At 42.1% G+C, this 18,880-nt stretch overlaps 1 protein-coding gene across 2 annotated transcripts in view; it reads right to left on the bottom strand.

Moving 5' to 3' along the window:
• LOC121597832 (phospholipid phosphatase 2-like) overlaps positions 1-18,880 on the bottom strand; it is a 49,627-nt gene that overhangs the window by 935 nt on the left and 29,812 nt on the right. For both annotated transcript variants that reach the window (XM_041923997.1, XM_041923996.1), the window contains exons 2-4: positions 10,845-10,999; positions 6,099-6,257; positions 5,937-6,007 (exon numbers count right to left, since the gene is read on the bottom strand). In XM_041923997.1, the coding sequence (XP_041779931.1) occupies positions 5,937-6,007; positions 6,099-6,257; positions 10,845-10,999 (385 nt within the window). The remainder of the gene's footprint in view (positions 1-5,936; positions 6,008-6,098; positions 6,258-10,844; positions 11,000-18,880) is intronic.

The following is an 18,880-nucleotide window of genomic DNA, read 5'->3' as shown; positions in this document are numbered from 1 at the left end:
GGAGTACAGTGTAAAGAATTCCGAATAATTTGGGATTTTATTGGACGCTGCTATAATTCCTTCAAACGAATCACGATCTACCTCGTAAAATGGGGTTTTGGGTCGCATTAACTCAGAGTTGATTTTTTGGAATGGAAAATTACAGGGTTTCCAAGAGTTCTCACAGCTGTGAGACATTTTATTGACTGTTTCTTACCGTAAATGAACTTAATGTAATGGGAATTGGACTCTATAGCATCCTTGTTTGACAAATCTAATAGGATTCTCCAGGAGTCTGTTAAAAAAGGTGCCACATGGTCAAAATTCCAACGTATGAAGTTCACTTCGAATAGGAAAGAGTCAAGCAAGTGTCCCACAAGTATAAGAACCCCTGGAAAACCCTGTAAATCGGACCCATCCGGACTAGAGATGTGAGATAAGATAGGGATTCGTTGAAATGATCCGGAGCTGTGAAGTGCGCGAGTCAATCAACATGCATCAGTTTTGAAAGATCCTGATCATCGCTTCTCTGAGAGAAACAGAGGCGAATGATCGATTGCTCCAAATGAGCAGTGAGCAGTTATCATTTTTAATTTTTGAAAGATCCGGATCATCGCGCTTCTCTGAGCTTCTCTATAAAATTTGAACCCTTGACTCTTTTGCGCTAATCGTGTGGATGCAGCTTTAGCGATTGTATTGTCCATTCGACAATGATGATGAAAATATGACTGGCACTCTCATTCGTTCGATCGTTAACACGAACTACATGTCTTCGCCTCATGCTTTGCCTCAGCCAGCCTCTGAAGTATGAACTTCAGTGGATACAGAATTTCCACTATTTATTAGTTGATTCCCGGTAATTTTTTGGGCTCGTCTCACGATTTATTCACCATTTCCTATATATTTTTGTATCGTTTGTTCCTAATTTTGGTATCGTCTTAGTGGACCATCAATACAATTCAACAAAAAAAGAAGAGAAACCTCCAATAAATTGTGGCAATGAACCAAAAAACTATGGGAAGCATCCAAAAAACTTTTGGAATCAACCAAAAAATCTTGGAAAAGTCCTGTAAAAGATGTTCTCTTTCTCTTTTTACAGCAGAATTGACATTAACTGACAGGTTCAGCAGAGAACGAACGATTGAATGATTGATCCGGATCACCACCCTTTATGAATGAACCGCAACTGAGACGATCTTCAAAATGATCCATTTTTAACACTTAATCAATTAAGTTGGATTAATATTATGAGTACCGGAGTCGAAGTTGATCGACGGCTTCACTCCGGATTACCCATCTCTACTATCGACCGACGGATCCTCGGTTTGCTTGCAAATCACACGCTAGAAAAAAATTCGTCGCCGGGATTGAATCGGAAAATGGTTCGAAAATTTCAAAATTTGTGAGATTGGTGCTACTGCTGGAGGTATTGTGTTGAAACAACTCTTTGATTCAACTAATTCACTTAGAAGATTTAACTCACTAACTCATTCTGATCTATAATGCACATCACTAGTTTTGGTTGTCCATCTAGAACGGCTCTGAATATATTCGTGATTTATGCATAATACATTTTTTAGCAATTTTAAGCGATTGGAAGCTCAGTCCATTCACACATCAAACCTTCCAACTCACATATGTGAGGCCTTACCGTCTCAACCTATCGGTTTTATCGATCATGATCGCCGTTATCCCTAAAAAATTGAAGATAAGGCTTCATATATGCACCACTTCAAGGAACGTTTTGACCGCGAAATGTCTGCTGGACCTCCCGTTGCGTACCAGAGGCGGTCCTTTCTCAAACGAAACACTCGCAACCAAGCTCAGTTTGGGCAAAATTTCACGCACTTGTAAGGTCAAAAGACATTATTCATCACTAGGCAGGGGCATTGAGTTACAACATCTGTGCGGCATATAATATGAATGCTCTTCTCGTTCGCAAGTTAGTGAAATATGAGTGCCCACACAAACACTTGCCCCCCGTTTTCGTGAGAAAGGAACATTCCCTCGCAATAGTGTGACAATGACCGATGGACGAATACGAGAAGCACTTGGGCACCCAAAAGTGACGCCCTCTGCCCGTTACGGTGTAAGTCCACACACACACGCGTATTTCGCGCGTATGTAGGCCCGTTTCCGCAATAATGCGCTTTGTGAGTTGTGAGCGTTATTAAAAGATTACGATTAAATCGTGCAGTTGTGTCGTTTGGCTGTTGTTTGTACGATTTTTTATACAGCTAGGTACCATATATAAATCGTTGCCATCGGGGGAGGTAGGTTGAATTGAAATAAACTATTTCCGTGCACTTAACACTCAATGACAAGCTTTTGTAGCTGCAAGGGGGGATTGAGCGCTTCGTTGTCGTGTTGGCGGACGGATGGCTCTATTAAAGCTTATGACCGATTTAACCTATTCCCTCCGTTTTTTACAGATTATATCCAGAGGACTCCACACTTGTTCATGTTATCGCGTTAGGAGGGGACGGGAGCGCAAAGAACGATCATAAACAGACAGACACATCAATGCAGGGATTGTTGGCCGGACCGGAAACAGTGCTAGTACGTCGAATCCTCCCAAAAAAACCCAATGCATGCAGACGGTGAAGGCAAACCTACCATGAATGCATTTTAAGTTTATAGTTTTATATGTCACTAGTATGCAATTCGATGGCGATCATAAATTAAACCCCCCCCTCTTTGGCAGTGTTCAAGTGGTGCGCGCGGCTTTGTGTTGAAGTCTGTAACTTCTGTAAGCCGCTTATAAAAGCCAGTCAGCCGGACAAGTCTGGGTATAAGCTTCCGAGGATATGGACCATAGACAAAAAGGGGAGGCGGTCGTAGTCATAACTACGAGGAATCATCTTTTAAGAGGCTTGTAGTGGGAATAATGGGAACGCTCTCTATAGAATTTTTCTACAGGCTTTATAGTAATAGCACAAAAATGAATTTAAATTGCCATTTTGAAGCCTTTCCACCCTTATTGGTGCCAGGTTCACGAACATCCAAAAGAAGCTTAAGAATAATCGTCTGCCTCGCTTTGCAAACTGAATCGAATGATCGCACAACCCGCGATCATCGATACCTCTCTCCGTTCGGGTGGGCAAGAATTAATTTGATCGCTGCTCTAAAATCCAGTGACAACATAAATTTTGATGCAAATTGTCATATTCCGACACAATAGACAATGATAATATTCATTCCACAACGAAAGCCATCAACGCATGTAATAATCATCAATTACACAGCGCGAAGAAAGGGAGTTTGTGCGACACCAGCGCAACACGCTTCGTAAAGCTTCACCGTTTATTATCCGGTTACGCATGGCGTACCCCATACTATTTACGCATCGTGTCTCGCCCAAGAAGAAGGCTTGTTGTGGAGAAGGCGCCCGCCGTATTAAACATTCCTTTTGTAAATCATTCACTAAACCGGAACTGTTTGGTGGGTTTGCTGCGCTGCTTCATCCATCCCGCGCAGCTGGTGTCTAATCCTACGAGAAGCAAAGGCTCCCGGGGGTGCCGGGGATCGTCATGTCTGAATGTCGGGCTTCAGACAATCAAACAACGTCTGCACACACGTCGGTTGAGGAATTTCGCGGACATCATCACCTGAAGTGTACAAACACGATGCGAGCGAGACCAATTCTGCATACACAACACGATAGATGGTGGTTATTGTTGATTTTGGATTGATTGTTTTGTTGTTTGTTGTACCGGCAAGATGATGTTAAAACAAAGCCGAGAGATCCGTGTTTACAAAAATCGAAAAAAAAATCTGTCTGTGGAATGTTAATCACTGAATAATTTAGCGTGTCAATATTGTACAGAAAGGCATCGTTTGTGGCAACAATTGTGGTGAGCTCAGTGTCCAACAAATCTGTTCCGAAATTAGTTCTAAACCTATGCGACAACAAGTGAGCAAGTAGCAAAAGACGCACAAATTATGACACCTTTCGAGGCAAATGTATGTATAGTCTAATTTCAAACAATGGCTATTTGCTGCAAACAGTACGCTATATTTAATCCTATCACACCCTCTCAAATACAACTCAAACGCCCATTTTTGGGTCGACTTTATTTACTTTTTCTTGCGTAACTAGAACACCATTGTTTCAGTGTGCTTGATACAAAGTTTACGAAGTCGCTCTCTAATGTAATGCGACAATTAAATTGAGTGCTCTATCTTTGTTCTATTTTTGTTTGGCGTAGCATAGAAATACTACCAATATTTTCCTATCCATCTTCTTAATCTTGCCGTAAGCAGCGCATTGTTATCATGCCGATCTGATAAAATTCGATTAAGGCCGGGGGACACTGTCCGTACTCGCTAGTGTAATTTCGATTTTCACTAGCGCATCTGGCGGCGGTTGGTGGAAGCTTGTTTTGGTCATCCAGGCATTGGTTGTGCTGGATCTCAAATTTAAGTAGTTTTTCTACCATTTTTTGAGGCGAAAATGGCGGAAATACTTGCACAACATGTTTATCTATCAATTTCCAACCTTTTCCAGTCCAGTTTAAGTAAAAACCATGGAAAAATTACAAATTTTCTGAAGCGGCTCCAAATTGTTTGCCAAAGGCTTCGGTCAGCCGCAGCGCATCTGGCGAAAAGTTAAAAGTGGTGAAAGTGAAAATCGAAATTATCGACAATGTCCCCCGGCCTTTAGACTTATTTATATTAAGTAAGTAAGTAAGTAAGTAAATTTATTTAATGTAGGATTAAAGGAGTAGTCCGTATTTTATTAAAGCCTTCGATCGGACAACCCGTTCAGTCCATCTTGTAATTATTTTACCTTAATTCGGGCCAGCAACCTTCAAGGTTCGCATTAGTTGTCATTCAATGACATTAATGCGGAAAATAGCGTAGTAGTTGCTCGTAAATTAATTTGCTTCACATATTCAACTTTAGCGCAAAGCCTTTTTGACTCATTTAGCGTCAAAGAGTAACTTAAAATCCATTTCCGTCGTTTTTATTTTTAACTTGTTAAGGCCGGGCTACATTGATCGTACTCGCATGTGTAATTTCAATTTTCACTAGCGCATCTGGCGGCGGCTGGTGGAAGCTTTTTTCGGTCATCGAGGGAATGGTCATGCCGGATCTCAAAATTAAGTATTTTTTCATAGTTTTTTGTCATGAAAACGGATGCAATGCGTGCAAAACATGTGTATCTACGTTTTACAAAACTTTTCTCCTCCGACTTAAGTCAAAAACATGGAAAATTAACGTATTTTCTGGAGCGGCTCCAAATTGTTTGGCAAAATGATTCGGTCATCCCCCGCCAGATGCGCTAGTGAAATTGGAATTTACACTAGCGAGTACGATCAGTGTAACCCGGCCTTTATGTGTTTCAAACGATTTATCGTAAATTTGGAATAAAATTTTCAAACGCCTCCTTTGACTACACAACTAAAAACTGTCAAAAAGTGTAACTTTCTGTCGAAAGGAAGTGTAAAAAAGAAGCTTAAAAGAGCTAATAAACCCCCCGAAAGCTCCTCTCGGTAAATTGATTCCTTGGATTTCCTCATTTTTGCTCTCTTTTAAAACAAAATTTTGCCAACCCCTGCATTTTATCAACCGACTGCTTTCAGTGCAGAGAGTCAAGCATTCAATATTAGTACTCGAGATTAGTTCGCCCGAGATGCTTAATTCATCAGAAAATGTCATCTATGTGATTGAGGTTGTACAAACATTTGCTCGCGAGCAACCGCAAATCAAGATCCACCGCAGGGCGTACCTCAGTCGGAGATGGAGATGGAGATCATAGCGTAACATGATCGGTGTTTGTAAAACAAACACACATTGTATGTTGTGCAAACATAGCAAAGCGTAAGGAGACGTTACAGATGGTAGATGGTTAGAGCCAAAAATTACAACGCTTGTAATTCATCTTGAAATGTGTAGCTCGCGGCAGCTTAAGCTTGTTGCTGATAGTGCTGTTCGTAGAAAGAGGTATTACTTACTCAGTGCCCTTGCACTCCACGTCCGGCTGACAGGTGCTCAGGAAGTGGGGTCGTAGTTCGCCGAGGAAAATCTGTAAAATAGCCGAAATACGCAGAAAAATACTTCCTTAATTCCAGCAAAATTCCTATGAAAGATAACGAACGGAACGAAAAGCAACCCACCTTAATGGTACCGATGATGACTAGCATGGTGATAAGTCCGCGGCCGTACTTTTTTGACCAGTACCAGGCCTCCCGCCAGGAACCGCCCGCCCGGGACTCGGTGTCGGTTTTGCTCATGCTGATCGAGGGCGTGTAGAGCAGCGCTTCCGTCAGCCATATCTGCAAAGGTAGGCAAATAGCAAACGTGAGAAAATCCCTATGAAAAATAGCTCACTGATAGCGGTGATAGCACAGAAAAAGAAAATAAACAAACACACTAATAGCAAGACCTCAATCAATGGGGTCTCGCGGTGCAAAAAAAAAGCGCTCAAGAGATCCAAGATCCGGTTATTGGTGAATTATAGCTGATTAATAGCCGCACTCTGTAGATAGTGCAGAGTCAAGGTTTTTCCGGTGCAAAAGCTGCATTCGAGGTGCATTCGAGGTGCATATATCAACTGAGTCCGAGTGTGTGTCTCTTTCGTACCCTACGGTAAATATTCCAGCGCGTGTGTGTGCTTCACTTGAAGAATTATTACAAGTGGCTGCTCTGGCTCCAGAGAGAATATCTTCAGCAAAGACGCGCTCAAGATGAGGGGTTGAATGAAGTTTGCGCTGCTGTCTCACTGCTGTTGACATTGTTGAAGGGCATGGCACTACACTGATTGCTGCTTTTATCAATAGAAACTGGGTGTGCGTGTGGGTTTGATAAAGGCAATTGTGGCTAGGGGTGCTTTATCAGATCTTATCGGACGGTGGTCCGAATCTAGTTCTACTAAAGTCCCGTACCCGCATTAGATGGACCCCAACAAGGGGAAGTCCCAACGGACAAGAAGATGTTTTGCAACGCTGTTTGCAAGGGCGATATATATTGGAATTGAATGATCGAACAAGAGGCTCAAAGAATTCAGGTTAATTAAAGGAATATGACACTTGGAATTGCAAATTATGAATCGTATATCAAATTCAGACAGTGCATAAAGGTATATTAAACGTTTTGCAAGTAACATCGCCAAACAATGAATTCAGAGTTTAATCAAAAGTTTAAAGATACTAAATGATGTTTGCGATGTCAATCTTCATCTATAATGATCAACAAGTTTCAGTATAAATGATCATTTTTATGTTAAGCCTGCACCAATCTCCAGAAGAATCCAATAAAGGGTGCGTTCAAAATGTCGACCAAACAAAAAACCTAAAAATGAATAAACAAAAACTGCAGTTTCCTCTCTCTCTCCCTCTAGCTACAACAGGGAATAATGCCCTACGAGCGGAGACATAAAGATAAAGCCATTTAGAGAAACAACGCACCATTAAGCTTGAATGATTAGAGTTGAATAATTTTGAAGCTCGATCGACGTGCCTCCATTACATCTCCGAGTTATAAATCTGATGTAATTTAATCCCTCACCCGCTCTATGCGTTTGGGTAAGCATTCGAATCCCAAAGCTTGCCCAAACTTACATCAAATCAAGACATCCAATCAATTTCACACCCAAACCCCCTAATGGTATGCAAGGGGGGAACTAATGTCCTCCAGTTCTCCAGCAAAAGGAGACAATGCAGAGTGAGAAAGAGAGAGAGACACGAAGAATACATCGATAGATTCGAACCAGTAACCAATAAACTATCGTCCGATAATGTGTGGCGTGTCTGGCTGGGTGTGCTGCACTTTGTCGTAGGGTTTATAGAGATAGAACCGAGACTCATAAAACATTAAAGTTGATTCAATTTTACCACCCAACGTGTAATTGTGCTTGCTTGCTTGCTTGCTCGTGTCACACTGCTCATTCCATCACGCGTGCGAGCGTACGATAAGCGATGGGGGGGGGGGGGGGGGGGAGGAAAAGCGAGAAATTTACGACCCAAACTGTTTTAATTCGACGACAAAGGCGATAATCTATCCGACAGGTCCGTGTCATGATCGTCTGGCCGGTCGTGCGTTTCGTGGCTTTAATTAATTCATCTTCTTCGGTAATTTCTCACCTCTCCGCTATCGATCACGGGCACGCCGCACGCGGTGAAACGGGATTGGTGTCCCTTTAGGGCCGTTAAATGCGGTTTTCTTCTAAATCGACCGCTTACGATCTTAATCTCGCCTTCCGGGGGTGCTGCTTGAAGAAGAACCATCATGATCTCGCGAGGGGTTTAATTTAATGGCTGCACGAAATTCATTTTATTGCACACAACGTCCCATCATATAAACGCCCTTCGATTCGCCTGCAGATCGGCTACGGTGGGAGGAAGTGGGAGCAAATTGGAAGTTAAATTCTTCGATCGCGATCGTGCTAAAAATCGCCCATCCCTTGGGACCGATGGGGATGGGAAGAGGTCAAAATATTTAAATTTCCACCTTCCACCGGGGTGGTTATGGAAGAAGCGCAAACACACAGAACCTGGGCGTGCTTGATTTATGTGATCGTCACCGCCGTATCCAACGGCGACGACGACGACGACAACGATGGCGGAACCACCAGAACCGCTCGTGTTTATAGAAAACGTGTTTTAACGACGAGTTTGGCTTTCTTCTCCATTCCCTATTGCGGGGCTGTGAAGCTGCAGCCCACACATCCTTCCGAAGGTGTGTTTGATTAGTGGTGCGCGCGCGCGCGAAGGCCCTGGCACTGGTATGCTAATAGCTGCCGCAGATAAACGACAGCCCAATGATGATGATCGGTGATCGTGTACGGTGGTGATCGTATCGGGAAAGCGAAGGAAGCCTTCTGTGTACGCTGGGCACGCGATCGAACGAAACCGCTTACACAAAATGCTCATGCCCAGTCGGTGTGTCCCCCCGGTGTGTTCAGTGGCGTTTGGTGGGCTGGTACATCATGTTCTACCGGGCAGGTCTCCCTGAGGTCTGACGGCTGGTCCGGTCGTTTGTGCGTTTCGAAAAGTTGTTCACATTTGCATCGTCTCGCGACGGGTGGTTTTGTTTTGGTGCCTACATTGTTTGGCAAGACTAGTACAGACAGAGAGAGAGAGAGAGACAGGAACCCGTGTCCAACTTTGATAACAATATGGCGGATTAGCGGAACGATGTGGTTTACCGACGCGCTCGATGCGTTTTTAATTATGCTCAACGTGTTGAACACGAAATGTCAAGCCACAATGGATTGATATATACCGTGTGTGGAAGGCAAGAGGAGCGAAAGAATGATTACATTAATAATTCATAATCCCAATCCCACATTAACAACGGGTCATGGGAGGAGGTGGCACCCAAATGGGGGGCAATCTGGTCTGTGAAATAGGAATCGTGTGTGAGGAGATGTGATTTTTTTTTTCTCTACAAGGTCACAATCTATTCAACCCTCCCGAAATCCACCAGTCTCGGGAGCAGGAAAACATGTGTCAATATGAAGTCGTTTGTCTGGAATCATAAATTTAATCTTTTGATTTGTGGCGCTGGGAAATGTTTGCCACCATGTGTGCTACACCACACGGCTGAAATTGGACGTAAAATAAATGAATATGCGGATTTGTATCCCGTTTGCCGTTGTTGTTGTTATGATTCCTTGCAAGGAATAGAGAGTTCAGCCGCATCTACTGATTGGAGCACAACAGGAGATCATTGGATCATCGTGTTTGTAGTTCTTGTTTGGAGCTAGTTGAGTTAATTATTAGTAGAATATTTTGAAGAACTCGTGTCTAGTATGGAATCAGGTTCCAGCAGTAAACTGCATGCTAATTCTCCAGAAAATAGGCACACAACATTTGACACATTGGACCCTGACTAATAACTACTTCTACTCAATAACTATTTCAACCAGCGGCGGATCTAACGGTAGCCGAACTAGGCGGTCGCCTAGGGCCCCATAGATCGGTAGCCTGTAGTACGATTTACAGGGAGCCTCTGCACGTCTTACCGCGTAGGGCCCCCGGTACCCTAAGCGGGCCACTAATTTCAACAGAACCATGAGCTTTCTGAACTCTTTGGAAGATCAGATATTTTAAAGGAAGTTCTAAAGACCCGAAGTGAAACAGAGCGTTCGGTCCACCATGAGCACGTTCTCCAATGATCTACTCAGTTTGAAGCACACAAAACGCTATCAAAAACATTAAAATAGGAAGAATATACTTTTAAATGTATCTTGCAGATATCTCCTAGTCACAAGCACATTGATCTTACACGTCATGCAATAGTACTCTGTAGACATTGGAGGTGTCAGCAATCAATTTGGTTTGTTTTTGCAACGATTGGGGTTATGTGTTTACGTGATCATTCCACTTTTTACTATCTTCCAAGCGATTGATAGATCCTATCAATTGGCACATTGCTGGTCGCTATCAAATTGTCGATCCAGTTCACTTGTTACATCTCATTTTTCGGAACACCACTCTCAACTGTTTAGTCTCTCAAGATCTTCTCGCAATGAATATTTTGGTTTGCCCGATGAGGCTTTGGAATGATCAAGTGTATCTTCAAGTGTTTCTAATCAGCCCCAAAAAAAGGGCAAGCATACGTTACAACAACTTGGAAAGTTCCGATATTTGATTACACGTTTTATAGTTTCATTGTCTAACTCCTACCTTATCACACAATGAACTGCACTGCGATTAGTGCGTATATTTTACGCACGGTATGTGACGTATTTTACACCCCATGTGAACCAGCAAGCTACGGTGGTATCGGGGCAAAAGCGTTTACCCAAAAGCAAATAATCAGCATTGTTCACACCCCTGTAATCTGTACACCTTCTAAATCGGGTGGAATGTTAAATCCAACTTATCGTGCTGGAGGGAAGGGGGAAAACAGCAACTTACCAGCAGCATGGGCACAAGCCCGCTCAACAGTATGGTGACGGTCGTTATCGTATCGCCCTTATACTCGTGCTGGATCGATTGATCGTTGCAGTAGAAGCCACGTTTTACCACTTGCGGCAACAGGCCCAGCTCGGTCAGTATCAGAAAGCAGGCGACTACAAACACGGCGGGAGAAAAGAGAGCAAGAGAACGAAACGTTATGATTAGTTTAATAATAATTGGGAGTTTTTCCGTGCTTATTGTTATGTGTACATATGGTGACTGTGTCATAAAATCATTTGGAAAACAGGGTGCCAGCGGTGTACATGATCTCATACTCTAAACAAAAAATCACCCCCAAAAACGACCGACTTGCGCCGAAGGAAACATTTTTATGCTACAGGGGAGGAGCAGGCAAGATTGTTCGCTCGCTGCGTTCTACGAGGCAATAAGTAATTGTTTATTTAACATTACTACTGTGCAAGTGATCCGGCTAATGCAGGTCGGTCGCCCTGAACTATGTAGGGTGTAGAGAGAGAGGTTAAAACAGTGCGCGGCCACGCCACAGGGCGACCAGCAATAAATGTTCACTACACAAATGTTTGCAGGCTTTATGAAACGGGCAGCTTCCACACATAGCAAGGGGGTACACTTCCAACTGGAAAGCTACTTGGAAGATGTACGACGACCATTTGCTTCCACACCCAGTGTAGTGGTGTGTCTCTTCTTTCGAAGACCGACGCATATATGCAAGAGTAGTGCTGGAGCAGCAGCTGCTACCGTGGCCTAGCATTGGCCGGGTAGTCGTCACAGTGCATTGAGCAAATGGCTCCACCGAGGAGGGGAGGAGGACGTTTGAAATCGATTTTTCATTGTATGATTTATTCGTCACACAAACGGAACGGATGTTACAAACGAACGTTTCCCAAGTGCAACCGAACGAGGTGCCCAAGCAAGCGAGCAAGCAGGCAACGAGATTCAATGCACGGCACGGTCGTGAAGTAACCATGAATGTAGATTAGAGCCAAGAACTCTTTTGCTTGTGTGAATTTTATTAGCGTACATCAAAAACTCAATACCCGATAGGGCGCACCATACCATTTAAGGCGTCATCGAACGGGGAAGGAAAAAAAACCAACAACTGTACTAGAAATGTCGCCGATTTTATCAAAAACCTCTCTACTTGTAATGCGTTGGGCGAACCCATCTTTAAGGGCGATACAAATATGGCGCCTGACGTGGAGTAACTTTAAGGAAATTCCACAGGCAGGAAAGCATAAAAATCAACCAGTTGCGGGATGTGCTTGTGACGCCACCGTTCTTTTATGGCTTTTATTTTTGGGATTTAAATTTCCCCCTTTTTACGATGTGATTAATAGCAAAGCCCCAAATTCAGCTTGATCGTTGAATTTTAAGCAGTATGGTGAATAGGATTTAGCTCCTAAAATCAATTAAACGCAAGCAAAGCAGCGATTGATTACTGCCGCCACATAAAGGTATTTTGGGGTATGATTCATTCCCGAGTATGACACTTTTTTCTGGGGTCACACGTACATCTTTTTTTAACGGCAAGGCAATGACCTCGAACCTCCTCCAAGCAACTATAGCAATAGAACCATCCGTGAACGTCCTTATCAACAGCACAGCAACAGTTTTGACTGTGGCGTCCTAATTGATAAAGCGTACCAAAAACCAAGCGATTCTTGAGCGTCACGAAGAAATGGAAAGAAATATGCCCACACAACCGATGGGAATGGAAATAGGTATTGAAGATGTTGTTCGAAACGAATTGACCGATAATAAATGGTCAACTCTAAGTGAAGTTGTTGGCCGATAAAACTAGCCCAGAAACGAGCACGTTCAAAGCACTCAAAGGTAATTATGCTTTTTTCAGATGATGAATGCATACATACACGGTACGGAGAGATTAAAAATATTCATCCCATACGCTACAAGAGTGCTAATATTAAACCAGTATGACAACTCCACCCAGCAGCAGCAGAGGTAATTCACCCCAGCTGCTTCTGCTCAGAGGAGTAGGCCAAGTGTGAATCCACAGCAATGCTTGGACACTGTTGCGTTCCTCCCCCCCCCCCACCCATCATAGCTGCCCGTTACGCTTTGGTGCAATATGCAAAATGTGTAATTTTCTTCTCAATCGCCATGAACCCCGGTGGTGACCGGTTTTATAACTGGAACAGCACGCACACCTGGCCTTTGGCGCGCAAAACAGAACGAGGAACAACCGGGAAAAGTGGCATGGTAAATCCGTACCAGCCAGCGCACAAGAGGGCCTATAATAGATGCTTCCCTTTTTTGTTCCTCGATGTCCACCATCCTGTCCCAGCCCAGCTGTGCTCTTTTCTGTCGCACTAGAAGTGACATTGAAAACGTGTTACGTTCGGCCAAGGTTGGCATTATCTATTGCAACACGTTTTCGTAACCAGGCCGGGTGAAGCCATCGCTGTTCCTGGTGTGCCTGATAGAACGAATAGAACCGACTCTAGAACACTGCTAGATAGTTACGTGTTTGTGTCAGATTTTACACCTTTCCAGAAGCATCACAGAGAGAAAGGAAGAAAGGTGTGCTGTGGTATTATTAAATAACTGTTATGTGGTTTGCTTTAACGCTTCATAAGAATTATACCATATCGTTTAGCTTACATTACTGCACGTGTAATAATCAATGCGTATTGCAGAATATTGTATTCGAAATACCTGTTGGACATTAAAATTAAATGATTAAAAGATTATTTTAATATTCATTGCCCGAAAAAGTACTCGTCATGTACTTACAAGTTTTAGCACAAGTAAATTAAATAATTGAAACATTTGCTGTAATTAAATATAAAAGAAACTTAATGGATAAATGGAAGTTATTTCTAATGTTTAAACATTTTGCACAAAGATGCAATAAATTGTGTCGTCTAATCTGAAACGAACAGGGGTTTGTAACAAACAGCAGCTTCCCGAACAATAGGTCCCACCAAGGCATCCTAAGCGGGAAATATTCTGAACAGGATTTGGAATTTCCAATTATTTGTCTTGGTCAAGAAATGTCTCGTTCAAACAGATTTACTGCAATTGTCGTCTTCAAAGCGTGTGGCACCATCTTTTATTCAATAACTAACTTACATTATTTGCTTCTGAAGTAACTGAGCTGACTTCTATAATCTTGAACAGTTACAGGGTTTTCCAGGTCACTTTCAAATGTGCACATAATTATTCACGATCTTCAAGTTGTTTTTCTTAAGCTGTCAAATATGAAATTTAAGTTTTTACGATTTTTTAAATGATGGAAATTAAATATTAGATTGATGTGAATTAACATCTTGCACGCGGAGAAAAACAATGTTTACATTCGAAACTGACTTGGAAAACCCTGCAAGCAGCCGAAGTGCGCAACTCGATCGAGGCGGAAACGATCGAAGCGAGTGTCAAATATGACATAAAATGGTGGTTGTTTCCTTGGATGGTTTTAGAACATTTTGCTTTACTTTATGCATTACAGAGCAGGATACTCGTGAAATAAATTAAAACAACCTTGGTATCTAGGCAACTGCAACTATCGTTCCTCTTCGAGATCGAGTTTGGGAAAGTGGCTGAAAAAGTTTTCTTATAACGGAGGAAAGAGGACAAGAATATTGTTACACACAATGTATCACACATGTTGAAGTATTTGGTACAAGCTGGAAGTTGAAGCAACAGGCTTTAGAATTACTTAAACCGCTATACCAACTACGAGGTGGATATAGATATTCCCAGCCACTGTACGATAGTATTTTCAGTATTTTGTTTCTTCTTCTTGGCATATTGACGCAGTCATATTGTTACTAATGCTATGCTAATCTTAACTCTGGTTAAGTATACTTATGTGTTCCAAGTAACCGGATAACCCAATCCTTACAACGTATCAACGGTCAGGGTTAGTATCGAACCCGTCCTGCTTTTTTCCGGATAAAAAAATAAAAAATATAATACAGGACTTTTTTTTCCATATTTTGAGTTTCTTTAATACCTAAAAAATATACACCAACACATTTGTTTGATATGCTATGATGGACACTTCTGGAACACAATTTTAGTACTTCATCAAAAGAAATCTTAAAGGTACGTACAAAATATCCTATTAACTATCAAAAGCAATGATATCTTTCCATCCCCTCAAAAATATGTAAATGGAAGTGTAAATTGCATTGTAAATCATAAACCAACACACCGATACATTCCATTAAGATAGTAAAGTGAAGAAATACACGGCAAACACCATCACGACCCAAGGCCCAAGGTAGCAGAAAAAGGTTCAACGTCGAGAACGTTTTATTATCTTAATTGATACATTCCGGAACACCTTCTCGCTTGACATCGCCGGCAAAGTGTGGTTAAATTATGCACATCGTCAGCCACCTTAACATGAGTAGAAAGACAAAACAGAAACCGCCGACCGACCAGTTGGTTAGCGATATCGTAATTAATTAACCGTCCGGTTTGGGGCGACGAAAAAGGGAAGCAATCAAGATGCAGCAACATTCAAGAGGCAAGTAAAGAAGAGAAGGAGAAAAAGAAAACGATACACCACAAACACAAGTCACTCGCCCAAAAGGACAAATTGGCGATTATCGTTTTGTCGCGAACGATGCGAACCGATGGCTTCATTATCACACACGCACCACACATTTATGGATTGTTTGCCGGCCGGTTATCGGCCGGTGTATGTAGGAATTTATGATCATCGTGTGAAATATGTCGCTGTCCGAGGTGTGAGGAGCGGTAGCCAACGAAAATTTTCATAAAATTAGCAAAAGCTCCCATTTGACACATGGCGTATTTGCAAGAAGAGAGAGAGAGAATTGATGATTCTAATTATTAGCGAATTTTTTTGCACTGAGATTGCAAGAATTCGTGTGATGATAATTAACGAGTGTTACTGGATATACTGGAATCAATCGTAGGTATCTCTTCCGGAATGAGAGCGCAATGAAGTAGAACCAGTCAACATGTGAGACGAAAAATATTCGATCGTAAAAAAGGATTTATCACCCTCTGTCTACAGTTGGAAACAAGAATCATCTTAAATTTCCTAGTTCCTAGTTGCAGGATGACCTCAGGAGAGTATTATGTGCACACTGCTTCCAACAGGGAAGCAGTCGAAATGTCGCCCACACCCCGAGTGATACAATACGTAAACATTCCTTTCCCCTCCCCTACACCGTTCCGTAGTACTATTTCATTCAGAAGAATTTGTATGCTGTCTTTAAGAATGTTAATGCTGCTGGCGGTGAAAAATGTGTTACACAAACCATAGTGCGTTTTCGTGCCTCACACAGCAGGCAGCAACACGGACTAATACTACCCCGGGAAGCGACTGATGGATAGAGTGTCGGAGTAGAGAATCGTCGTTTTTTACGCTTTTGTGTGGTCGGCTACCGTTTCGTAACACCATCCCAATTTAAACCCGCAATCTATATGGCTATCAAACTATCCGTTGGCAGTTATAGTGAATCGTGTTAAAAATCGTTCGAAAAAAACGACCAATTTAAATAAAAAAAACACCCCCTCTGCTCGTAAGTAAGTGTCACATAAATTCACCCTCCGCGAAAGAAGGGAGCAAAACAACTTCCCATTGTCTGCGCGCGCTTCGATGTTAGCAAGTGCGATCGCACACCCGCACCCACCGACTGCTTCTCTACTAATCCGGCTTGACTTTTCCACCCTCTCCCCCTGCATCATGAATGACTCGTTTATCACGTCCCAAAAGCAGCTCATCATTTATTTGGCGTGTCTTTAGGTCTTCTCTCCCAGTTTCTTCCACTGCTTGCCCGCCCGGTGGTGGTGGTTTGTTGACCTGGTGCGCTGAATGTTGCGAACTGCATACGAATGTTCGGAATTAGAAGCAGATGACGGCAAGTGGCAAAGGCTGGCGATTATGGTTTTTTTTTGTTGAATTCGGAAAGAACGGCTATAAAGGCCGTATTGCTTAGATTATGGTACTTAATGATGACTGATTTATGCGCCGCTGTTCCGATGCACGATCCCATCGTGCACGAGCGCTCATATTACGGATGTTGCAAAACTGTCAATGATGTGTGTGTGTGTGTGTGTGTGTGTGTGTGTGTGTGTGTGTGTGTGTGTGTGTGTGTGTGTGATTTTTTTACGCTCAAAATGTTTTGACAGGACCGGATTGAATTGAAATGTTATGAGATAAGGTTTTTTGAACTTTAAACCATGGGTAACATGAGAGAATATACATGAATTTTAAGTATAGTTAAGTGTGAGGAACATTTTGTACGATATAGGTTAATAATAACTAGCAATAATGTAATTTAAATGACTCTGTGTCGATAAGATGGTAAATCATTAACAGTTCTTGTCATAAGTAAATAATTAATAAAAAAAAAAACAAAATAATTGAATTTGTATGATACAAGATGTCTCACTTCATTGCATCTGCATTATCTGATAAATTCTATAAAACTTTATATTTCTATTTTATTCGTATTACGGACAACCAACTTTCATTTTCAATCATATCATATTCATATTCATATATTCAATCATAAAAAATTAAAATACAGTCACATGATTTACCATGTTAATAACAGATGGATAATGAACAAAAAGCTTCCAGAAATAGAGTGAAAACCACTAAACATAAGTTATACAATCTAGCATAGGTTAAGGCAACATAATCCTACCAGGCAGTAAAGCGTACACATTAGCAGAAAATAACAAAGTGCTACTGAAGCATGCAAATATACATGTATGCAGACAGATGTCATAAATTGGAATAAATCGCTCAAACAACCAAAGTTCAGGGCGCTCTCTTTAAATACGACTCGCAGACAAGAACAAGCTGCCAAACAGTCCATTAAACCGTTCAACATTTAGTGGAATGTCTGGCAATATTCATCTAGGAACACTTTAGAGCAAGAACAAAAAAAAACACCCTCCTCAAATACCCAGAATTCCTTATGGAACATCAAAATGATGAATCTATGGAGCACTCTGACCGAATGGCCTGCGGTAAATGCTACCACACAGACAAGACAAGGTTGCCGCGAGTCAATTTTCACTTTTTGGCAGCTATCTATGACGCCACCAAAACATTGTTATGGCATTTCACTTTGCTTTCCATAAATAAGCACCACGGAGCGACGGTTCCCTCTTGCCGGACTAGGATTGATTTATGCAGCGATTTTGATGTTTTCCCTTTCCGTTTTGTTTGGCGCGCGAGTTTTTTTGCGCACTCCCAATAATCGTTTTTTTTTTTCAAACGCATAATGCACGTCTGCGCCTCGATTGCTTTCTTCGCCTTAAATGATACTGTCAACATGGCTCTTTCACACAGACACTGGCTGTCACGAAAGAACACACACGGCGCGTGAAACACGCCTTTCTGCACAAACGGGCGCACTGTTTTATCTTTGAGTCGCGCGGTTTTTTGTGTGTGTTTGTATGTTGAGGACATATATCGCAAGTTGTGGGGGGCAGGTTCTGGTTTGTGTATTTGCGGAAATAATTTACGATTATCGTTCATCGGTTCATAAACAGCTTCACAGCATCCGTCCATCGAGAGTATGAAAACGAGAATAAACGAGCGTAAGTGAAGTCTTCTGTATCCGCCCCGTAAATTGCCCCCGTTTGCGGGCCCGTTTTGTACGGAAGGAGCATCAGGTTTTGCTGGTGTGATCAAGCGTAAAGGTTGATTCACCCGAAGGGGCGCCTCTGAAGAAGGTGCCATTTGATTTGAGAGCAATAAGCAATGCGTTGGGGAATTCACACTCAAGGTGATTTTGTCAGCTGGGCGAGATATGTGGGGAAATCTTTCTTTTGAATCATCTGAAATGCAAACCACAAAAGTCGATAGGATTCCAATGGTTTGTACGTTCCATTATGGAACCCAGAAGTGACTCATGCATGAGTTATTTGTTTATGGGAAATCATTGAGCCTGAGTCACGTAGAAGGCATGGGTTTGTTATCTGAATTAATTCCGAAAATATAGCCAAACAAGGAACACTCTGTTATCCAGAGTGATTCTCTCGAAATTCCTTCGAAT

This window comes from Anopheles merus, chromosome 3R (assembly GCF_017562075.2).
Source record: "Anopheles merus strain MAF chromosome 3R, AmerM5.1, whole genome shotgun sequence".
NCBI lineage: Eukaryota > Metazoa > Arthropoda > Insecta > Diptera > Culicidae > Anopheles > Anopheles merus.
This window is presented reverse-complemented; position numbering and strand designations above follow the sequence as displayed.